The following is a 25,770-nucleotide window of genomic DNA, read 5'->3' as shown; positions in this document are numbered from 1 at the left end:
AAGTGGTGATCGTTGACAATCAAGTGAAGTAGAAGTAGCAATATAAGCTCACTCAAGTACTAGTGGTTTTTTAACAAGCCAAAAAACTAAGTATTCTTGTTTTGGTAAAGAAAACTGAAGTAGGGGTACTAGTCTTACATCATAACCACTTGTGGAAATAGGGCAAGTCAGCGAAACCTCGAGTAGGCTATTTGACAAAGAAGCATTTTTTCTTGACCATCTCTAGATAAGAGTGAGACAAATGAGTATATTATGAATGCTAGGGATTGGTAAAATAAGTTTAACTGGTAACTGAACAGTAACAAGGTCGCTACACTGACGGACTTGGACTCAGAGGTGAATTGAAAATAAGTCAAAACCAACAAAAGTAAGATTGACTTGCGCCTTGGTTTCGACTGTGTCTTGCACCCATCGCCGAGTGATCCATTCGTAGATTCATACCTGCCCTTACTTCAACCAATTTCTGTTCTTAAAAATGAAGTACTGCCTGATCAAGGGAAACCAAGTGTTGAGAAATTTAATAAAGATAGCAGCCATCCAACTCATAACTGTGCAGATAATTGTAAATCATTTTACAATTGACAACTCTGACTTAAGTTTGTATCACATCATATTATCGCGCATTAGATCTCAGATGAGACTGGACACCGAGTTGTATCAAGTAACCAGCGCATATCGAAGCACTCGCCAAATATGATGACGCAGCACGAAGCAGACACGAAATTTTAATCTCTCAGACATTTTTGAAACGTGGGAAAATTCAAGTGTCTACGGTGCCCAAAGGCATGATAGTCGCATATAGTCGATTCACAGATTCCGATAATGACTTTTCAAGCGCCGCATCATCAGGACAGCTAACCACCTGCAAAAAAAAACAAGAAGAAAACGTAATTCGGTGCATGCAAAATCTTAGAATGTAACGGGCACACTCTACCATTGTACATGTGCATTGTTCTACCATTGTACATGTGCATTGTGCGGCTCAAGATTTGCAACGGTTTACATGAGCCAGTCTTAGGGTTTCCGATGGAGGCCAACACACACTCATTTCATACATATGATTCATGAAGACACGCGTGTCTTCGCCACCCATGGTTGCAGTCTATTAGGCCTGATCAGTAGGGCGATTTTTTTTTACCTAAAAAACGAAAGATTATGACCTAAAAATCCTGGCCTGAAAAAAACTTTCTTGCCTCAAAAACTGACAAATTTTTACATGAAAAAACTTCATTTTAACGAAATCTGGCCCTATGAAGAATTCCAGTAGTTGCATTACGCATTATGGTAGAAATAATTAAAACATTTTGCAGTGCAACGAAAGATACTTTCCTACATTCTCGGGTAGAAAGTATATGTCCTTACTAAGTAGCTTGACAAGAATGGACAAAGAACGTTCAACAGCAGCAGTTGTTGACTGACAACACTGAAGTTGTGTGTACACTGCTGGTGGCACGCCGTGTTGCTTCATTCTGATAATGTTGTCAACATCACAATTTTCCATCATGCGCTTCTTGATATAAGAACCATGCAATGCCCACGCTGTCTTGCTTCAGTTAGGATATTGCGGTACGTCGAGCATAACACCATGTCAACTTATTTGTTTCAATTGAATGATTCACAATGAGCCGTCAACAACGGTAGGCCTATAAAGTAGGCTACAAGCTGTAAAATGTCAAATGATAAGTTCACCGACATTGCAAAATGTACGACACAAACGAAATGCAGGTTGCAAAGGAGTTTTAACTTCGTAAAAAATGTTGACATTTTTTGACCTAACGCTACAATTTTGAGCTAATTTTGGATTTTCTTGACATGTCAAAAAAATCGTCCTACTGATCAGTATTCAAATTGTAATTCTTGTGGTGGCGTGTCGTGTGCAAGTGACGTACCAAGGAGACGTTCAGGTTCGTAATCAACCGTAAGTACGGCCGAGTGATACAATTCTCTATTGAGTATTGCAGTAGTGATACAATTCTCTATTGAGTATTGGAGTATCACTCAAATCAAAACAGTATGAACGACTAGCAAAGTTCAAATATGTATCTTACGCCACAGCAAAGAAAATTTGGTATTTTTTGAATCATACATATTATGAAAATGCTGTGGATTGATCACGACTACACACAGATATATCATTGCCACTAACATGCACACCTTTCCTGCGGATACGACCAATAGAGATTTAAAGGTTCTCACAGGAGAAAATAGTATCAAAATATTTATTACGTGTTAGCAGCCAGGAGCGTATCATTTCAATACTCAATTCATCTTTTAGACTCGAATCTCTATAATTTACACTCTATCCAGATTCGAGCACTTTAATCATTTTTCCAGACCTACTCAGGACTGCGGCGCTGATTAAACAATCGTAAATAAAGTCAAATATTGGGATCAGGAATCTTTCCGAGAGTGTTGAGTTGTTAGGCAGAGTTTACCCCGAAAGTAAAATTCTTCAGATTCAATCTTTGTTTGATTCACAAAGTCACTTCAAATAGATCAAAATGGTCTTACCCTTGTCCGGCTGTTGATAGTGGCGTGAATGGCTCCTATCCTCAATGAAATCTGACTTTCCACTTCTTCGCCCGGGGCAGGCTGGTGAATAGCGTCTTCCCCAAACATGTTTTCCACAAGTGCCTGTCAAGCAAGATAGGGTGGTTCACGATAGAATACGCGCGGAGGTGGCCAGAAACAAAGCACTTCGACTTTCATTAATTACTCAACTGGGTATGTTTATTGGGGCTGTTTTTCTGGATTACAGCCATTCAGTGATTAAATTGTCAGGTTACACTAAAAACGCTGCACACCAAATTTGGTTCAGTACGAACAAGTATAAGACTCAGCAGATCCAATCAAAGTTTTAAATTTATTAGGGAAAATTTAAAAACAATTTTTAAACCCCATGAAATTGTTTGAGCTGTCTTCAAAGACGATGCAAAATAAATTTGACTCAATTCCAACAAGAAGAACCGGAGTTACTTGAGCTTTTCGTTGATAATTCTCGGATCCATCAATCTCATCCACCAATAAATTTGCTTTTGAAGCAAAATACTGACGTACACTACGGATTTTGAAAGGTAAAAATTAGTTTTGGGGTTCAGTTTCAAAAGCGAATGTAATACAAACACATCCAAAAACATCTACTTTGAAAATCTAAATTGTGAAAGTAATTTTGTCTAAAAATGGTCCTAATTTACGAGGAAGTAGTCCTCGAACGTAAATACTTGATAAAGAAGTGCAAGTATCTAATTGAGTACTCCAAAAAAGTAGTGGTACAGTTCATAGGCGCTTAACTTGGGTATGCTAGCACCCTATAATTATTATGGTTATGCCATGCGGCATACCAAGAATTACGTCATCGGCGCAACCTTGCCAGCCGGTTGTACCTTCACTAATTAGTAGGGCATGTTTTTGCAACTTTTTCACAGCTTCTGGCAGCTCCCTAAACACTCAGAAGTTCTGTAGTATGGTGTTTTAAGCTGCATGGAGGAATCATATATTGCAACATTTTGCAGTTTTTATTCATTTTTTTCGTGCAACTTTACGATTTACTATATTAATGTCTACCAAAAGCAAATTGTTATCTGAAATGGCGCTGGTCGCATACAGTTGAAAGTGTGCGGTTACCTCTAGTCTGCCTTTAAATTCCTTTCTCAAATCAGGCTTCTGTATTCTGTGCAGAGACACTTTCTGGGCTTGAGGGTCGGTGTCCACTCTCAGCACAATCGCCAACACTGCGTCGGCGTACATGTCGTTAACAGGGGTAGCTGTCCACTAAAGAAAATAGTAGAGTCGGAATATCCATATGTATTTGATTCGAGTCATCAAAAGGTATCATTGCTAAAGAGTATGATTATTCAATAGTTAAGGTCGCCTCCAGGGTTGTAACCAAGTCAGAAGGCCCCGAGTCACAAGTCAATCTCACTTATATAGTTTGTACATGAGTCAAGTCGAGTCATTTTCAATTCACCATCAAGTTGAGTCCGAGTCCAAGTCAGCGAGCAGAGGGTCAAGTCCGAGTCATGGTATTATGACTCGAGTCCAAGTCAATGTGTTGACAACCTCACTTTTTATAACTCCGTTTGGCGATATCGAATGGTTCGCATTTATAATATACTCATTTTGCTCACTTATAGCAGTTTCTGGTCGCATTTTCAAGAACCAGCACCAATAGACCAGATCCCAAAAGTGGCTACTTTACAATTCTTCGAAATTACAATGAAATGTCGGTCTTGGCCGTCTTTGTCTCGAGTCCTGTGACTTGGTTCAAGTCATGCGCAATGACTCGAGTCCAAGATGAGTCAATACACAGATTGACTCGAGTCGAGTCATATCCGCCTTTTGAGAAAATGACTCGAGTCAAATTGAGTCATCAGAAAATCATAACTTGAGTAGAGTCATTACAACCCTGGTCACCTATGTCCTATCAGTAGGGGTAAGCCGGAGTTAATTTTCAGCTGTTCCAAATTAGATTACATTATTTTAGAATAAGAATTACTGAGCATGGAAACATTTCACAAATTAAATTACTTGCATTTTGCTGTAATAAGCCAAATTAAACAATTACAATTATCTAGGGCCCGAAACTCAAACTTTAAAGTCATTCATACTGTTATCACATCAAAATAAGGGCTATTGCAATACATCACCCAAAACATAATACGGGTCCGAACCATCTCAGCCCTTCCCTCAATGAGTGAAGATGGCTGTGTTGGAGGTATCCAGTAGGTAAGAAGAATTTTGAAACCACTTTCTGACTTTTGGCTTTCACGGGCTCAAGTTGCACCAAATCATAGTCGTATCGGCCTAACCTTAAGCGTCAGCTGATAGTGGTAATATTGAGAAACACAATTGCATTTAGTCTCAACTTATCCGTTTACCTCGAGCGCTAACATATTGGGTTCTTTTACAATCGTAATCGCATCGAATATCCGCAGGCAGTCCTTGTCGTTCGCAAGCTTGAAAGACACAACGTCGTTCGACAATTGACTCAAATAATACCGCAAAACAGACAGCGGGGCGGAAAAGGCGATCGTTTGCCGTTGCGTCACGGTAGAAGTTGTGAGATTGGTGTGACCTGTCATAGAATGTCGGGATTGCAACAGACTTGTACAAACTACTGGATTTTCAAAATGTAAAACTAGAACCAGAACTAGAAGTAGAAGTCTGGATTTAAAAAATGCTTCATCTCCAAACTCAAACCATTTCACATTCTCACCGTTCAAATCCTGGGGAGCCAGAATATAATAGTTGAAATTTCGCTTGAGCAATATCCCAGATAACCTGTCTCCGTGTTTTGGCTTTGTCATCGCCAAGTTGCCCAGAACTTTGGCCATCTTCTCACCTCTAAAACAGAACGGGCAAATGCTGCATTCTTGAACAATTTTATGGTATATTGATATTGAAATGGACCCGAGTATTTTCGGTTGATAGTCGTCACGGGTATCTGTCAGCAACTAGTGCAGAACCCAAAAGAACATCGTATATCAACAATCGTATCACAGCATGAGCTAAAAATATTTTTGGATGATATTGAAGATTTAGTTCCGTACATACTATTTTTTCAAATTGATTGCTTTTGCAAACCGATATCATAGTATTTAGAGCCAGATGTTGCCAGTACGTCTGAGCACAATGATTCGAGTGCTCTAATAGGAATCGAATATCAATTGTTATGATTTAAGTCGAGTAGTGAGGGATGGTTTTTTCGAGTACTGTAATTATACTCTGTCGCTCCTCAACTTAATTTAACTACAAGAATTATAGTTCCGATACTATTTTCAATATGTAAGCATTCAAACCTCCATTTTTCGTATCGCAGCATACGAAACATGTTATAAAAACCTATGGACATTGCTGAAAATGTCATAGCTGTGAAGTCGTTATGGTCGAAAAATACTAACTTCTCTTTAATATGATATAGTACTGGCCTTATACTTTTGGTGGTCGCATAAATGGCACATATTTGAACTAGGCTACCCCCCATCTTTCATACTTACATTACATAATAATCATTGATGCTTTGGCGTCGGCATGAATTGCTTGAATACTCAACTTGTAGCCTAATGCTCAATTCAGAATAAAATCACGCAAGAACCCGACTAATGACACCGTACATAGGTGAAATTTTCAAAACTATATTCAATTATCGTGCCACATGCGTTTTCCAAGAGAATTTCACTCAAAAAAGTGTTGCAAACTTATGCAAAAACTACTTCCTACTTTCCAGAACCCAAATCGTAACAAGCAAGAAGTTTAGCCTAAAAAGTTGTTCCATCAAAAGTGAAAGAAGTCCAAAACAGACACTTGACTAGGTGGAGCAGTTATGGAAAACCTATGTCTAGAAGAGTAGAATTACGTCAGACCATATCTGATAAAATTCTAAATCGCAGCGTAGAGTGACAGCAATTGAATTAATCCGACATGATATTGTCGGCGAATACCTACCGAAAATACAGATTCACAGATTCAGTGTTTTTAGGATTGTGAATTTCGATCGTAGTATCTGGGTTGTCTTCGTATTCGCGGTTGAGCGCAGCCATCAGCCTTCCCATTTCGTTCGCTTCTCCGTGAACTAAAACCTTGACGAAGGAAACGGTGCCACTATGAATTAATTTTCTGAATTCCCAACTAGAACTAGAGCTAGAACTACTCAGTTTTGAAAATCCATAACTAGAATTAGAACTATCCAATTTTCTGAATTCCCAACTAGAACTAGAACCAAACTACCCACTTTTCAATATATGCAACTACAATTAAAAATAGTGCTAGTCCAAAAGTCAGTAGTTAGCTGAATTCAACCCACTTGGTTTGAAAGTTTGTACAAGTTTAGATGGAACACATTGTCAATCAACAATGATACTCAGCATACAAGATGAAAATCTTACTATGTGAGGCGGTTTGATGGTGCGCACAAACTCGGAAACTTGTCTGTAATCGGCGTGCGCGGAAAACGAAATATAATCCACCGACATCTTGAGCGGGATTTTCTGGCCGCTCATCGTCACGATTTCCTCCGGTTCAGTGAGAATGTGCTGCAAAACATTGCGATCCATAGATTCGTACACATAAAATGCTTAGGGTGGGCTGGGCGCAATGAATCGAGTACCCAAATCTGAATAGAGTATTCATTGTTATGATTTGAGCCGAGAAGTGGGAGATGAATTTTCAAAGTACTGAAATCATGCAATCCTTACCACGCAGAGTTAATTTACCAATGACATTGAAATTTCATGCTGGTGACGTCATATTTTGGGATACGATTGTTGATATACAATGGTCTTTCCGATTCTCTACTAGTTGCTGACGATTACCCCTGACGAGTGTCAGTCAAAAATATCCGGGTAAATTTCATTATCAATATACTATGCATTGTATATTCAAGTTCTGTACCGCCAAGAAGCTCTTTAATGGCAAATATAGTTCCGATACATGCATTATTTCCACATCATTAATACTATTGAGACGTCCCCATCAATCGTGAGTACCGTAATTTTCCAGGTATAATGCGGAAATTTTACTAATGTGTTGTCCTAAAATTCGGGGTACACATCAAGTATGAATACAACAATTCTGTAAAAAAATCTCCTCAAAATAAAACTTGAAATCGCACCGTTCTTCTGATTTGCTGTCGATCACGCATCACATTCAACCATCCTGACCAGTAATCTCTATTATCATTGTTGCACGCTGGCAATTAGCGAGAAGGGTGCTGCCAAATAGCGAGATTCGTCTGCGCTGCACCACAGCACGCAATCTCCTGCTGAGTTGATTTGCCATTCGCACAATGAGCGAAATTAGGTCATTGATTGCTGCACGCACGCACTATTCTCGCTGGCCTGATTTATCGTATCGACAACAGGCCACGTGCGCAAGATATCATCGCTGGCCTAAACAGTCACATCTGCAACAGGACTGGTTCATGTGGCCTGAACAATTGCATCTACAATAGGCCTGCTGCGCAAGATAACGTCGCTGGCCTGAACTGTCATGTCTCGGGCCTCGCAGGCTTTCCATTGGCTCCTATCTACAATCGTTTAAAGACAATGCTGTTAAGTGTATAATGATTATCGATGGTTATGTCATGATGGTTCAACAGTGACATCGCAAACAAAACGACATCGAATCGCCACGAGCAGACTTCAACGTGAGTAATCGATTTCCACTAATACTAAACATAGCCGTCTCTGGTAATTTTTACGGGCGAGTTCGTCAACACAAGGAGCTTGTATAATCGGAATTTATGCAAGGGTGCGTACTATACAAGGGTACAGGCTTTTCCCCAGAATCTACACGCCATTTCAAGGGTGTATATCACACATGGGTGCATATTTTACATGGAAAAATACGGTAATACTCATCGCCTAATTCTCGGTTCAGAGTTGAATGACATAGGTACTGGATTTTGTGCAGCCTTTGCATATTCATTGTAAAGTGATAATTTCACATGTAGGCCTGTCGCCTACCTTGGCCAACGTCCCTTCCACACAATAACCCGCAATAATGACTCCGTTTCTGCTGTCCGTGCACCAGTTTTCAAACAGCTCCCTGGACAGGCCGCTTTGCATCATACCAGGCGACGCCATCACAACCGAAGGACCGACGTCATCAAAATATTCCATACCCTGAAAAAGATGACAAGTTGAATTCCACGGGAAGGGATGCTCTAAATATGATGTGGTCTCAAACAGACTCTTACGAACAACTGGATTTTCAAAACAAAAACTAGTAGGCTACCACTCAAAAAACCAGAAATTAGTTGACCATCAATCAACTAGATAGGTAGCTTGTATTTAGAGCCCGTTGCTCCTCTAAAAATCGACCGAAAAATTACCTTCAAATTCGAAATGTGTTTGAACTGAAACGGGTTGGACACTGTCAGCTGCTTCTGTATTTTCTGATTCATCGCGTTCGAATACGTTTGATAAACGGCCATGCATTTCTTTGCCAGGCTGGAAGCGTAATATATCGGAATGTCGTGCAGTTCGGGATGATTCGACCAATATTCATCTAAGAGAAATGGCACAGTTGGTTATGATCCGTCATTGCCCGAAACCAGAGCTGGAGATGACGATTTGAGTGCGCGAATCGGAATCAAGAATGAATTCAAATCATTCCGAGTCTAGAAGTAAGCGATGATTTTTTTTTCAAGTACTGAAATGGCACGATCCTTGCCACTAGGAGTTGAAATTTATAAACGTGAATTAAAGTTTGAATAGTATTTCCATTGAGGATGGTTGTGAACCTCGATTGGTGGAGTCGCAGCATACAAAAATGTAGTACAAAGCTACACACGTTAATGGAAATGACATGTGGATGAAATTGCGATCAACCTACAGCATTGTCACCAAGTGCGATGATATTGTGGAAAAAATACCAAATCATACTTGAGGCGATGTTGAACTGGCATTTTATTCTTTGTGGTTGCAAAACCGGTTCATATTTGAACTTGCCACAACACTCGTACTGTTATAATCTCATTATTCGCGATACTGGAATGTTTGACTCAAAGCCTAATACACGATTGAGAATGGAAGCACTCAGGTACCATTTTCAGCCGAGCCCAGCTTGAAACTTGAAAAAATCAGCACCTAAGATAAGAAGTAGTTCCTGCGCACGCCCTAATGCGAAGACCGGTATCAGACATCTGCCTCCTCTGTTGACGATATCGTGGATAGTGCCCGTAAATCGAACTTCGCGTTCCTCTCTGGGTTCGTGTATATGGGTTCCGTATGTGGACTCCTGAAAAACCGAAAGAACCAAGATTTGAATAAGAGCAAGCAATTTTACTTGACATTATCATAATCAATAGGGCAAATTCTTTTTGACATGTCAAAAAAGGCAAAATTTTGTTAAAACTGTAGCGTTAGATCAAAAAATATCAAAATTGTTTAACAAGTCAAAACATTTTTGCAACCTGCATTTCGTTTGTATCGTAGGCTAGATTTTGCAGTGTCTGGGAACTGATCATTTGACTTTTTACAGCTGGTAGCCTACTTTATAGGCCTGCTGTTTTAGACGGCCCATTGTCCGCTCATTGTGAATCAAAAACATTAAAATGAAACAAATTGGTTGACACGGTGTTATTCTCAACCGCAATATCCTAACTGAAGCAAGAGTGAAGCAAGATAAGGTTCTTATATCAAAAAGTATGTGATGAAAAATTGTCATGTAGACCAGTGGTTCTCAACCTTTTTCGCCTCGCGGACCGGTAAAATTTCAAAAAATGTCTGGCGGACCGGTGAACTGTCAAAATTGAAATGAAGCCAAAATGTAAAGTATGCAACCGTTTTTGGCAATTATATGATGCTAGAGAGTGGCATTTGGAGGGTTTTGATCGTATATAGTAATATTCATGATGGCATCCATGTGATTTTGTGGTAGTGAGTCTGCCAAATCGAGGTAAAATTGCCTTATCCAGATACACGTGCTACCGCTGAGAGTCGTTTACAGTCTTTCGCGCCAAAAGCCGTGGGTTTAAATGGCCACGCCAACTCAATACCGACCGACAGTATCAAGAGAAGAAGCGTATCGGAGTCGAGCCAAACACCTTGTCGTGCTACCTTGCTCATTGCCCACTGCCACCAGACGCAGGCTACCCCGGCAACAGCGAATACAGTGCGTGCCGCAAAAAAACACATTACAGCAGCTATACCGGCCATCCGCAAATCCGGGCCGAAAAAGCACTTCGTCCGCCCACCCCCAAAACGTTGATCTTGGGGCCCCCACAGGGCGATAAGCCAAACTTCCGGGGGCTTCTCCCCAAGACCCTAGACTTGGGTGGATGTTTTCACCTGTACTCATGATCATATCCATTCGACTCACCGTAAGCAGATAGTTTACGTAGCTTATCGCGACAATGGCGACAATTTTCGATCATTCACGACTGAAGCGCTTTTCTCGCGGTCGAATTTTAGGCCCAAATTTCGGAGTGCCATATGTTAACCTAAACTTCATTATGTGTGGATATGTCATGGTGCGGCAATGGATGACGCCGAAATGCCTATAAATCATGCGTATTTCTCGGAGAAGGGCACCTAATAAGCAAGACATTTAGGGACACTAAATCATGCAAAGCCCGAAAACAAATTGAAAAATGTTGGAAAAAGTTTCAAATAAAACGCTATGATTTATATTCGTTTGCGAAATAATTTTATGCCCTTTTCAAGCTCGGCCCCTCTCCAATTGGGCGGTTTGGTGTGCCCCAGTTACGGTCCTGCACAAAATAAATGAATCGAAAACCAATGATCAAACTGCGCTGCTTAGCGATGAGTGAGCTCGTGTCTGTTCTGTATTTATCGCTCGCATGTCGTCAAATGAAACGTCTTGTACTTTAAGTCAAATCGAACATGTTTCTAGCCCTAATGTTACCTCACGAAGTTTTAAATCAGTTTAAAATTAGATGTTTTATTTATTTCATCAAAGGACAAGCCTTCGACTTGCATCTTGAAATTAAAGTATAAAATTGTAATATTCCTCGCGGACCGGCAGGAATGTCGTCGCGGACCGGCACCGGTCCGCGGACCGGCGGTTGAGAACCACTGATGTAGACAACATTGTCAGAATGAAGCAGCACGGTCTATCACCAGCAGTGTACGCACAACTTCAGTGTTGTCAGCCAACAACTGCTGCTGTTGAACGTTCTTTCTCCATTCTTGGCAAGCTACTTAGTAAGGACAGGCACTTTCTACCAGAGAACGTAGGAAAGTATCTTTTGTCGTACTACAGCAAATTTTAATTATTTCTACCATAATACGTGATGTAACTACTGTAATTCTTCGCAGGGCCAGATTTCGTTTTTTTCATTTTGGGGATTTTTCATGTAAAAATTTGTCAGTTTTTGAGTCAAAAATGTTCTTTCAGGCTAAACTACTTCGTAAGGAGAGACAGTTCCAACCAGAAAGGAAGATAAGTAGTACAATTCTAACATGTAGAAAAACACCTAAGTTGCATACGTTAGGACAAAATTTGGTCAAAATTAAGTTTCTTAAGGTTGATTTTTTAGGTCAAAATCCTCTGTTCTTAAGATAAAATAAATCGCCTTAATAATCACTTATATTGAGATAGTCGGCATCGGCCTATCGATTATTTGAACTAAAATAATGTTAGCAATTGTCGTCAAATGACCCTCTGGTGGTAGTAGTCAAAACATTTTATTCTGCTAGAGAATATTGATGCATCTTTTACAGCTCACAGGAAGAGGCAGTCTCGTCGCTGATACTCGAGTACAAGTAGTAGTACAGTGATTTCCAGGCGATTAAAAAAGTAAGTATTTATGCCTAGTTGAGTAGGCACAGTAAACCCAACCTACTTGAGTATGTGCAAACTGCACCATCATTGGCCGTTAGGGCAGTTAAAAATTACCTTTCTTTTCTGGATTCCAGCCATTCACTGATCACATTGTCAGGTTACCCTAAAAAACGCTGCACACCAAATTTGGTTCAACTCTAATAAGTCTAAGATTCCGCCGATCCAATTGAAATTACCCACCGTAAGCACTATTATTATGAATCCAAAATTTGGCACTCCAATAACTTTTGTTTCCCCCCTTATAGCACAGCGATGACTGTAACGCTGCAGTTTTTGAAATGCGCCATGATCTAGATGCCATATCTTTTGAATACGTTAACCAACGTTAAACAAACCATAATAAGCACGTCTGGCTTGACTGCCGGGATCTCTGCGGCCATTAAATGTCTGTCCTCTTCTTTTGAAAAGTCACCGGTGTAAAGAACTTTGATACCAGCTATTTCAATCATGAACATGGCCGCTCCAAGAACATGCCCTGGAAAAAGGAAAAGTTTACCTATATCACTAAAATATTTTTCCATAGTAGTCCAATTAGTCCAATCCCACAGTATGGTGCATGAAGAGTAAGGCTGGGCTCCCTGGGCACAACGTTTTTTTCGAATGCTGAAATGATAGCCTACGCTGTTTGCCTTCAACTCGCTGGTTTTTCCAAATAATTTTGCTTCACATTTCAAAACTGTAAAACACGGTCTTAATGGGATGCGAAACCAATAAGTAATATACCATTGGATTCAGAATTTCAACGACTAACCAACTACACCACGAAGCTAGACCAGAGCAGGGCTACCAAGCATATATATAATCAAGAAGACGAGACCTTGTAACGAAACCTTGCAAAAATAGACAAGTTTAGGTTACTTCCTTATATAGAGTCCCCAACGTAGGCCTATATCTAGTGCGAATAAGTATGTGCTATTCACTGCGACAGAGATGTCTTCTTTCAAACAAGCCATGAGTGACCGACTTTGCTCAACTAAATCGATCGATACTATCAAAATATGGTAGAGCGTTTCACTATAAACATGCAGTCTGAGGTCATCTCTGCTGCAGTGAATAGTACGTACTTTCGCACTAGGTATACGTTATTGACTCTATAAGGAAGTCAACAAAACCTGTCTCCTTCTTAATGTCCAAATAACCAATTCAGTGTAGAATCACTCAGGTACTCAATTGCTCCCAGCTATATTCACCGGTCAAGGCTGTGTGAACAAAGAGAATTCGTGTATCACCAAAAACTAGTACATTAAACGCTCTCGTATCCGAAATTTCATGCTGGTGACGTCCTATTTTGTGATACGATTGTTGATATACAATGTTCTTTCCAATTCCCTACTAGTTGCGGACGATTACCCCTGACGAGTGTCAGTCGCAAATATTCGGGCTCGTTTCAATATGAATATACTATTCAATGGTATATTCAAGTTCTGTACCTCCAAGAAGCTGCTCTCAACATTTTATGCTCATTGAAAACGAAAAAACAAGCACCTGCATGATAGCACCAAAACTTGATGCCTTCAACGACTTTTTCTTCGTGAAAATTGATGGTTTCAATCCGCGCCATGGAATCTTCAAGGTCACCCTCCGTGTAGAGCTGGTTTTGCGTTGAAAGATTACTGCAAAGAATACATAGATTGAATTTGGATGATCATATAACTACTGGATTTTTCAATAGTTCCAGTTCTTTTAAAAATCTAATAGTTTTTACAAGTCTAGCGCGAACAGAGAATAACACAAACATGATGAAAATTGATTTTTCGATGTTAAAACTTACCTAACTTTGATATAATCAGATAACAGCCAACGATATATGGCCTTGGTTGCATGCGTCATGAAAACACGTCCCTTGAAAGGCGTCTTCTGCAGAAACCACGGCAGCCCTCCACAATGATCCAAGTGGAAGCTGAACACAGATATCAAAGATGATATGAGTCCGGATGAAGAAATCCAATTATATAAAAAGATAGGACTGCATAGTGTGCTAATGTTATAAGCTGCTTACTGTGTAACAAGGAGAAGGTCGACTTGATTTGGGTCAATGAAATCCAGGTAGGGTAGACCGGCAAGACCGGCGATTCCTGGGTGTATGCCACAGTCGAGCTGCAAATGAACAGACTTCATAGATACCATCGGTTAAAACTGGTATTGCAGGAAACAAGTGTCCTAAAACGATATATATAATGATACAAGTATCCATACTATACAAGAATGTTGTTTAGCATCAGACTAACATAAATAACTGGAAAGAATGAGGCTTACTGACTTTTTAAAACTCGCAACTAGAACTAAACTTGAACTAACGACCTAGATTCAATTCCGAAGCGACTCAATATATTTTGTTTCATCGGAATCGGATGGGTTTTCCACAATAACATGAACATCGCAAGTTTGAAATGGAAGGGGTATCGACCCTCAATCCTACCCACCGGCCTGATTGGAATCTCCGTCCTTTTTTTGAAATAAATCCTGCGTGATAGAAGTTTTTTCGCGTGACAGAGTCAACTTTACGGCGTGACAAGCCAGGTTACTGACTTCAAATGACTGTGCTAAGCCAGTGACAGGTAATGGTTAGCCTAGCAACTGGTAAGGTGCAAGTACTTTACCAACAGACAGTGATCAACAGATCCTGGCTTGAGGATTAGGTCAAAACATTATATACCACATACTAACTGGAATATAGCATTTGGTGTGGCTGAGAACATCGACTTTTTTTTTTTTTTAAATGAAATCAACGACCCGTGGCGGCGTGACCGCGTGCAACTGGCGACCAAGTCGGCGTGATCCTGCGTGCCTTGGACACCGATTCCATACTGGCCCACCGGCAACGCCGAAGTTGATGTTATTTAATATAAGGCTGCCAAGTGGATGTGTTATTATTAAGTGATTAGAAAGTGGAGTTAATTTCTAAAAAAAATTAATAAATTACAATTAACATCAAAGTGGAACATTTATGAGCTGGAAATTTCATTAAAACTGCGATTTAAATTCAGTATTGGGTAATCTCAACGTTATAGTCAGTTTACAGCGATTGTTATGACGGAAATACTTTAAATAGTCATGGGAAACACACCTCAACTTCAAGACGCTTAATGGTAACACAATCAATCCGAATATTTGAAACTATGCCAATTTTGGACTTTAGAGCGATCTTGGATTGAACATTATTTGCTATTTTTTCGACCAATTTCGTCAGATTATATTTTTATCTGCCCAAGACACACACACAATGTACAATGTGATATACAAGACACACAATGCGATGTAATGAACAGATAGGGGGATGCCGAACAACCGACCCAGTTGGGGTCTGTTTAACTGGCATCCACCAATTTGTGAAAATACTGTGGGTTTAACACGACTTATTAATAAAATCGACGCTTACCATGATCCGTTTGCCTTTATACTCCATAAGATGACATGATCTTCCAACCTCTTGGCCTGCTCCGCTGTATGTGAATAAAATGAGTTACTGATGATGACAATATGCTTGATGAAATGCAAACTAACAGTGGAGTTATCTTCAGCAAATCGTTCTCAACCGATATTTCGTCGCGCTCCGCCATATTCCAAATGCTATCCTATAACTGTAAAACACGCTCCTGCACAATAATAAATTAATGATACAAAATGCTTGCAGTCTGCCTGAGATTTGCCGATTGCCGCCAGCGCTGCCGAAGTCGCCTGTCAATCAATTACGGTTCAGTGACAATACCCAAATCGATCATATTTTTTAAAACTAGATAGCTACACCATAGTGTCCTATATGGTGTCGACACAAGCAAATCTCACGGTTCAATGAAATTGTATCACGTCACAATTTCCATTTGGCTACAGGCAATTTGACGGTTATTTTTGACCGGCTTGCCGAGCAATAAATTTGATGAATCGGGTATCAATCGAAAGCTAACTTTGCACTGATTACGAAAATATAAATTTTATTCCACTCATGGCCCTGGAACCCCCACAATCAGCCCCAAATTATTCATTGTTGAGTAGATTGGCAGTGTGACGCAACAATGCTGTCTGGCGAAACGAGAGAGAAACTCAAGAGGAAGGATGCGGCCGAGCGGCGGGAGTGGGATCAGCTGACGTCGCGGCAATAGCTATGTGCATTGTGCAATTATAGATAACTAACCTAGCTATAGGCCTACTTAGACGGAAGGATCTCTATAAGTTGAAGGATATTGCAGGAAAATTCGTAGGTCCCAAATACATTCTGTGGACCCAGTTCTACCTTTAGAAATCAAGGAAAGGCTGGTAATGTGTGCTCGCTTTCAGCGAAGCGCCTATAGAAAGTATCAACAGCGCCACGCATCTCTGGAGCCCTACGCAACAAGCGATCTAAGGTAATCGATATCATAATAATCTGACATATCAAATGTAGACTACTTAGACGTAGCCTACATATCTCTATCAGCTGAAGGATATTGCGCGAAAATTGGTAGGGACTAAATACTTTCAGACCCGGCGGCCATCGCGAATCACTTCAATGAATATTTTTGTAACGTAGGCCCAAATATTGCTTCTTCTATTACAAAACCTGTGTCGGCCAGGTCAGAGGTGAGATCGATATCCCAGTCAATTGTGCTTGAACCTACGACCAAATACGAAGTAGAAGTAGCCATCCACAAACTGAAATCGCACAAGGCCGACGGCTATGACCAAATCCCATCATGGTTTTTAAAAATGATAAGCCTGCATATCGGTCAATATATGGCCCATTTTTTCAACTTCATGATAGAAAATGGAGTCTACCCAAGCTATCTAAAAAAAGCCAGAGTAGTCCCTGTACACAAAGCTGGGGATAGAACTAATGTCACCAACTACCGTCCGATATCCGTTCTCCCATGCATCGGGATTGTATTCGAAAAGTTGCTCCTCTCCCGCCTGTCCTCATTCCTCGCCAAAATGTCTGTCATTTCCCCTCAACAATTTGGCTTCCGAAACAAACACCAAACCGCTCATGCCCTCCTAACAGTGGCCGAACAGTACTATGATATCTCAGAGAAGCGAAATGTGGGATGTAGCATTTTTCTCGACCTAAAAAAAGCGTTTGACTGCGTAGATCATAAAATTCTCATCTCGAAATTGGCGCGTTACGGACTTCGGGGCCCACAATTTGAGCTCATGAAAAGTTACCTCACTGGACGCCAACAAATGGTTGCGATCTCAGACACCTTGTCCTCTCCTCACCCGGTGACCTGTGGTGTGCCCCAGGGCTCAGTACTTGGACCGGTCCTTTTCACCTTATATGTCAACGACATTTTTGAAACCTCCTCATTGAACACCACACTGTTTGCTGATGATACTCACCTCCTCTCTTCCGCATCTTCGACGGCAGAGCTGGATGCCCTGACTGGTGACCAAATGCCCAAAGTCCATGAGTGGACGGCCCAGAACAACCTTTGCATAAACGCCTCGAAATCGCAATTGCTGACAGTCAATTCAAAAAATAACCTAACCGTTAATATCGCTGGTCAGCCCGTTTCCAACACAGATAATGCCAAATATCTCGGAGTTTTACTGGACTCGAACATGTCCTGGAAGAGTCATATTCAATCCCTAGAAACTAAATTATCACCGAAGTGCGGCCTGTTCTACAGCCTTGGGCGTTTCATGCCAGCATGGGTTCTCCTGATACTCTTTAAATCCTTAATCCAATCGAAGTTACATTATGGCATCCTCTGTTGGGGGGCTGCCAGTAAAACTGCACTCAAGCCACTGCAGAAACTACAGCATAAAGTGCTCCGAATCATAGCTAGGGCCCCAAAGGGGCCTGGCTGCCCTTCCAATAAGTCGCTGCTGAAGAGATTCGGCGTCCTAAACATAGAAGATATGCGGAAACTAGAAATCGCCAAGTTTATGTATCAGTTTCACTGCGGTCGTTGCCCCGAATATTTCAATGACTTCTTTACCTCTGAATCAAAAGCGCACAAGTACAACACACGCGCGTCCACGTCGTCCAAATATCATATGATCGACCGAAAAGATCATCGCTCCATCAAATATGCCGGACCTGATGTGTGGAACAGTATCCCGCCGGCCATCCGACAGTCGACGAGCATGTCCACATTCAAGTCGAGATACAAGCAATTACTACTAAATAAATACAGTCCATCCTCAAGATTACCGGACCACGACTGACCTATCGATCTCGCTTCCCATGACATGCCGCCCTATTTCTTGTCGCTTTCTTTTTCTATACTGTATTCTTTACTTTCATTCAGTGTGCATGCCTCCTCTTTACTACGCCTAGGCCAAGGTGGGTGTCCGATTCCATTGACAAATCCAAGTCGCTTCGACATCTTCCTGTCTATTCATTGTATCGCATTTTTTGTGGTGTATTGAACTGATAAAATTGCTAATAAACCAATGATGATGATGATGATGGACCCAGTTCTACCCTTACAAATCAAGGAAAGGCTGGTAATGTGTGCTCGCTTTTAGCCAAGCGCCTATAGAAAGTATCAAGAGCGCCACGCGTCTCTGGAGCCCTACGCAACTAGCGGGCTAAGGCAATCGATATCATAATAATGTGACATATCCAATGTAGACAATTTAGACGTAGCCTAAATATCTCTATCAGTTGAAGGATAATGCGCGAAAATTGGTAGGGCCCTAATACATTCTGTGGACCCAGTTCTACCCTTAAAAGTCAAGGAAAGGCTGATAAGGCGTGCTCGCTTGTACCGAAGCAAATAGAAAAAGTATCAACAGCGCAGCGTTTCTCTGCGACGCGATTGCACATAGCTATTGCCGCGACGTCAGCTGATCCCACTCTCGCCGCTCGGCCGCATCCTTGCTCTTGAGTTTCTCTCTCGTTTCGCCAGACAGCATTGTTGCGTCACACTGCCAATCTACTCAACAATGAATAATTTGGGGCTGATTGTGGGGGTTCCAGGGCCATGAGTGGAATAAAATTTATATTTTCGTAATCAGTGCAGAGTCGGCTTTCGATTGATACCCGATTCATCAAATTTATTGCCCGGCAAGCCGGTCAAAGATAACCGTCAAATTGCCTGTAGCCAAATGGAAATTGTGACGTGATACAATTTCATTGAACCGTGAGATTTGCTTGTGTCGACACCATATAGGACACTATGGCTACACTGCTAATTAGATTTAAATTAGAATTACAGCATCCCATATAATCATGGATATGAATCGAAATGAATTCATCAAGAAATACGACTAAAATAAACTTTAATGTGCGTGCCTGATGAACTATAGATAACTAACCGTAGGTTAGTTATCTTAGATCAGGGCCGGCCCACCCGTGGCCCGCGGGCCACATGTGGCCCGCGAGAAGCACATTATAGTGCTGCAAGAAAATGTGGCAATGCACATTATCAGCACCACATGTGGCCCGCGAGAAGGTTTTGAGTGGCCCGCGAGGTAATTTGCGAAATTTCTAATGTTATCAAAAATAGATTGCACATATTGTGAACTTGCAAGGCGAACCAAAAAATTGATTAGTCTGGCCGCAACACTTGAGATGTGATGACTAAATATCAGTTACGACGCATTGACAGATCCATCAGCCATTCACATATTGGTATATCTTCGTACACTACAATAAAGCAGAATAATTTGCGATTGATTTATCAAAGTTAAAAAAAATTGTAACAAGCTTGGCGCAACATGTTGTCACTCGATTTCTTGTTTTTAATATTGTTGCCCTTTTGTGAAAATGGAAGAATACCTAATGTATCATATTGAGTCGAACTATATTCGCGATTACGAGACAAAGTGTTGTTCAACATATGCGACATTGCATTTGCACTCGCAGTAAGACCGTCGACTATGAAACCTAGGCACGAAATGATTGACGCATGTTGGTCGCAGCTATATATAAGCAATTACTACTAAATAAATACAGTCCATCCTCAAGATTACCGGACCACGACTGACCTATCGATCTCGCTTCCCATGACATGCCGCCCTATTTATTGTCGCTTTCTTTTTCTATACTATCTTCTTTACTTTCATTCAGTGTGCATGCCTCCTCTTTACATCGCCTAGGCCAAGGTGGGTGTCAGATTCCATAGACTACTCCTTGTCGCTTCGACATCTTCCTGTCTTTTCATTGTATCGCATTTTTTGTGGTGTATTGAACTGATAAAATTGCTAATAAACCAATGATGATGATGAAGCTTTCGATATCGATATGTCCATGCGCCGAATAGCCCAGTCCTCGCAAACTTAGCCCAGCGATATGCAACATCCCCCCAATATAGTCAAGTGACAACATTATTGACCTATGAACTTCAAAAAAATTTCGCGCTTGGCGCGGCTAGTGGCCCGCGCAATATTTCGTCAATCGAATGTGGCCCTTTGGCTGAAAAGGTTGGCCAGCCCTGTCTTAGATGAACAGAGTAGTGCAGCTATCCAGCTGTGATCACTCGTACGTGATATTCCGCTATGTCTCGATTAAGAAACTACTTCTTGTTGTGATGTCTTGAGACTCTATATAAGTGTAGGTAACACGTGTTAGAGATTACTTTGATTATGAGACTCTATACGCTACTACTGTATAACGTTCTGAATAAACCATTATATTGAGTGTATATCTGTTACGAAGAACTTCACCCAAGGAACAGCTTCTCGAGTTGAGTATGCAAGTATATAGCCGAAATCCCAAGATATTTGGTTAGCTACGCTTCTAATACAGATCACCAGAGACAATAAGCTCTAATTCCTGCATGGTGCGCCAAGTGCAGTAGGCTACTCCCGATGATATATATTCATATCATTGGCTACTCCGAATCGTTTCGGTACCCTCGTATAGCTGTATTATATCGCAATCTGGTGGTGTATGATTTGATGAAAATTTTAATAAAAATATGGTGATGATGTAAGTGCTATATTTCCTTTAAATCAGATACAGTACGTTAAGGGAACCAGCGGTCTGCTACAAGGCGCATTTCCAAGACTTCAGGGCAATGTATGTATCATTGCTTCAGGGCATTTATTTGAACAACTTTGGACAATGGCAACTGGGACGTGAACAATTAAAACCACAGCACAGATTTGAAATAAACAAATTTTTAGCTATAAGCTACAACCAGGCTGCTCATTCTTCTTTACACTAGTTGCCGCTCGCTAGTTCATAAATTTCACGAGCCTAATAAGACAGACGTTACGATCATCAACCGTGTTCTACTCAAGTACGACTAGAAGTAGACTACTTCTTTTATAAGCAACCTAAAACTACTTGAAGTAGAAGTACAATTGACTGACTTTAAATCTACTCAAGTAAGTAAGTAGGCCTAGTTGTGTGAACTTTCGTAATTCGTTCGCATAGAGGCCATAGACTGTCAAAAGCTGCAAATTGAGGTATGCGGAAGGTGTATAGAGCTTGCCTATTGATGCATCCCAGGAGGTGCCAATTTTTGACAGAAGAAGCCAGGGTTGTAATGACTCGAGTCATGACTCGCCTCGAGTCTGACTCGAGTCATGATTTTATGATGACTCGACTTGACTCGAGTCTCATTTTCCCAAAATGCCGAAATGACTCGACTCAACTCGAGTCAATCTCTGCATTGACTCGACTTGGACTCGAGTCATTGCATATGACTCGAACCAAGTCATATGACTTGAGACTCAGACAACCAAGACCGACATTTCGAAGAACAGTAAAGTAACCACACTGTTGGGATTTCGTCTATTGGTACCGGTACTTGAAAATGCGTACAGAAATTGCTAAAAGTGAGGAAAATTAGTACATTATAAATGCGAACCATTCGATATCACCAACCAGAGTTATAAGAAGTGGATTTAACAAGACTTTAACTGGAAACTGGTCAGGCAACAAAATGACTTGGACTCGCCTTGAGTCATAATACCATGACTCGGACTCGAGCCTCTGCTCGCTGACTTGGACTCGGACTTGACTCGGTGGTAATAATTTAAAAATGACTCGACTTGACTCGAGTCAAAACTATAAAAGTGAGATTGACTTGTGACTCGGAGCTTTGTGACTTACAACCCTAGAATAAACAGTCTTCCACATCATGCGAGGTAAATGATAGTATATTGATATGGAAATGCGATTCTAATTTTTTGTTTACTCGAACACTCTGTTTTAGAGAATATCATGGTAGGCGCCCTCACCATATTATAAGACCTCTAGCTAAGTCGAAGAGCAATACGGAGAAGTTGTGTCGGATACGGCTTTAACGCTTTGCACGATTAGTATGCGTTAATTAAGGGTACGGCAGATCGTAAAAATGCCATATACTGTATATATAGCTTTATTTTCGGAAAATCTAATGCATTATACTGCACTTGCTTTTATACTAAAACATGTAGGCTATGTTTTCCAGACAAAAGAACCGAAACTATAATTAGAACTCAACGTAGGCCTATAATACTTGAAAGAATAATACAAATAAAAAGTGGAATGTATATTTCATGTCTGCTAAAACAGCTATATACGTTAAAATAAAGTAAAATTCCAATTTTCCAGATTACGACACGTCATGGGTCGCTAGGTATAACAGGTTATTGCTAGATAGCGAAACGATATAGTTTCAAATGTTATGGCGGACAACCATACTTACACTGTGATGAAATATTTGGTATAATTAAGAGACAATGCGGTGTGAACGCAACCACGCAACCCAGTATTTAAATTATATTCTGCGATAATTTTTCGTTAAAACATATTTTTCACTCCATCTCTACTGTGCGTAAAGCAAATTCTGGGTATTGCGTGACTTTTATGAAAATAAAAAGTTGGTAATACGTGAAAACAGCCCCGAAATTCCTTAGGTTATCTTTCTTATTGGGGGATTTAACTACTTCTTCTTGACAAACTTAAAACAGTGAAAAGTAAGTAGTAAGTAGTTCACACGATATAACAAAGTAGAAGTAGCGAAAAAAAGATCTACTTGAGTAAGTACCATGAGTAGATGAAAACTACTTGAGTACTTCGAAAAAGTAGAAGTACTTCGTTACTGACCACCTCAGCTAAAATGAGATATTGATGTCATGTGATAACTGAAGGGGGTCGGCTACTCAACACTGTAGGGGAGACCGGGGACAATTGTAACACTTTTAGTATTTTCCAACATTACGTGTTTTTCTCGTGGAAATTTCACTTCCAACGTTTTATATAAAGAAGCCAACAACTCGATGGTTGATACAAAAACTAAATTGGAACTCAATCAACATTCAATCATGGAAATTTTGGGTCGCAAAAATCGCTGCTCAAATGTTACAATCGCCCCGTACCCAGGGGCAATTGCACTACCCTTGCGGGGCAATTGTAACAGTGTTATTTATAACTAAAAACAAACGAAATCAACAACGAAAACGAAGCATAAATTAAAATATTGCATGTAACTACGCTACGCCCCATCGCCTTTATGGCATCTGAATGCAATATCACCCTTCGTGTCTTTTTCAAGCTTAAAGCGTAGAGACACATTCATTCCATCATCTCCCTACACATATTCGGCCTCTTCTACCAAGGTTCTGTTGTTCAGCGCACATAATGGGTTGGTCATTCGGTCACCTGTGAAGGTGCGAAACCGACCTGGCTAACATATCTTGGTTGGATGGGCCGATGATAGTATAGCCAAACGAGGACGCAAGATTGTCTGGCGTCAAAGCTATAATGACATTCTTCTGTGCTGTACAAAATTAAAATAAATAGTTCAGATCAAATATAAAAATGTAAGTGGGCCATGATCAAAGTCGGGGGACGAGGATTCAGTCAGGAACATTGAAGTTCGACACACCAAAAGTCGAACAACGTGAGAAAGGGTGATTGAATCACGAAAATAACCGAACCGTCAGGCTCACATCACCACTATTGTATAGCCATTTCGACAGATGATCACGTTAGAATTGGTATCGCAAGGTAGTATCTGTTCTGGTGAACTTCTGGCTGTTGCAAGATTATTCTGCAGGAGATGAATGGTAATACCAACATATGAACAAAGACATTCAGAATTGATAACATATTGCAACGGAGCAAAAATAACAGAGTGTTACGATTGCCCCTGCCACGCTCGACCATGATATGTGTCTCAGTATGGTACCTTACCGGCGATGCAAGCCCTATTTTTTCCATCATCACGGTAGACTATGGTAACATTGTTCCAGCTACATATATTACGTTGTATAACTACTCGAGGCAGTATTCGTCTAAGCAAATTATTCCAGACCAGAAAAACTTTACTCAAGGGTCAAAAATTTCGTTTTTTTTTCAAATTATTCCGACGTTTCGCATCGTAGCTCAACGTAACTCCAGGTAGGAGAGAAAACTACTGCATGATGCACACTTAAAATATCAAGCTGATTTCTCCATCCTACTAGCGGTGAGGTCGATTGTTACATTTGCCCCTAGTTACATTTGTCCACGGTCTCCCATACTTATGGTGAACAATACAAAGAAACTGCAGCTAATCATAATGATGCTTCTACTCGTTACTCGCCTCGTTTACTGTGCGATGCTGTACAGTTTGCAGAAAGCTGATGAAATCACTCATAATGGTGGAGATATACAGTACAGCCATACTGTATAAAGGCTGCAGCTAAATAACTTGAAATATCGATCTCGCCTTCCGTCACTTGCCACTTAACATTTTATAGCTTATTTTACTTTCATTCAGTGTGCAATGAGCATGCTTCCTCTTTACATCGCCTAGGCCCAGGTGGGTGTCTAATCTTAAGACTACTCCTAGTCGTTTCGGCATCTTCCTATCATTCATTGTATTGCAGTCTTGTGATGTTTTGAAGCGATGAAATTTTATGAATAATCTTGAACTTGTGCTGCCAAAAATGGGGTGTTTTCAGTGTCTTGTTTCTGAAGTAATGGGATGCTACAATAGCAAATAGAGATAGTGGAGTATCTCGGCCAGAATGAGTAATGCATTGGCTAAAGAAACATTTCCAATATGCATGTTACTGATGCTTCATGTTCACATCTGGAAGTTACTAAAGTATCAATATCTCCCAACAAATTTTAAAATCAATTACACCTTTATCTTTAATTATCGGGTTGCACTAGATGCGAAATCTCAATAACATGACATGAAAGTGCACAAGTTTAATACTGAACACCTGAGAACGCTAGGTGCACGTCATGTAAACCTCAACTTCCCAACATGTTGGTTCTTATTACTCCCAAACCTACACTTGCCCAACATGCCTCAGTTATTAATACCCTCCTACTTCTGCATTAACATTACTAACATATCACCAGAATTGTACAAACCAATCTAGATAGTTGACGGTCAACTAACTACTTGGTTTTTGAGTAGTTATAGTTAGGGATTTTTATAAGCGAGTGGTTCTAGTTGACTTTCGAAGTGAGCAGTTGCCAAACATCTAGAAAACACGTGTTGCTGTTTTGTGCGAATCACGATACCAGCGTGTGATGTTCTTACAGGCATTACTAGCTCAGAGTCATCACTACTAACATGATGTAGGCCTACGTAGGAGGCGGGTTTTCATGGT

At 40.6% G+C, this 25,770-nt stretch overlaps 1 protein-coding gene across 1 annotated transcript; it reads right to left on the bottom strand.

Moving 5' to 3' along the window:
- Nucleotides 1–491: 491 nt before the first annotated feature.
- On the bottom strand, nt 492–15,977 carry LOC145440581 (cleavage and polyadenylation specificity factor subunit 3-like). The gene is made up of 16 exons (XM_080318228.1): nt 15,811–15,977; nt 15,686–15,749; nt 14,306–14,403; nt 14,078–14,206; nt 13,792–13,919; nt 12,642–12,781; nt 9,588–9,738; nt 8,831–9,006; nt 8,463–8,621; nt 6,885–7,031; nt 6,445–6,578; nt 5,216–5,343; nt 4,878–5,074; nt 3,625–3,771; nt 2,512–2,634; nt 492–862 (listed from the first exon to the last, which is right to left on the bottom strand). Exons 1-16 carry the CDS (start codon nt 15,864–15,866, stop codon nt 761–763), a joined length of 2,079 nt encoding a protein of 692 aa, XP_080174354.1. The 5' UTR covers nt 15,867–15,977; the 3' UTR covers nt 492–760.
- Between the last annotated feature and the right edge of the window lie 9,793 nt (nt 15,978–25,770).

Source organism: Botryllus schlosseri, chromosome 6 (assembly GCF_051294905.1).
Source record: "Botryllus schlosseri isolate E-star chromosome 6, Bs_hap1, whole genome shotgun sequence".
Taxonomy (NCBI): Eukaryota; Metazoa; Chordata; class Ascidiacea; order Stolidobranchia; family Styelidae; genus Botryllus; species Botryllus schlosseri.
The sequence above is the reverse complement of the archived record's forward strand: the minus strand, read 5'-3'. Positions and strand labels throughout refer to the sequence as shown.

Excerpts from the sequence above, each read along its gene's own strand:
- LOC145440581 (XM_080318228.1), bottom strand. The coding sequence starts at position 15,866 with ATGGCGGAGCGCGACGAAATATCGGTTGAGAACGATTTGCTGAAGATA. Across the intron at positions 3,772-4,877 it reads CCAATATGTTAGCGCTCGAG|TGGACAGCTACCCCTGTTAA; the intron begins GTAAACGGATAA and ends TATTTTCTTTAG. Across the intron at positions 863-2,511 it reads CTATCAACAGCCGGACAAGG|GTGGTTAGCTGTCCTGATGA; the intron begins GTAAGACCATTT and ends TTTTTTTTGCAG.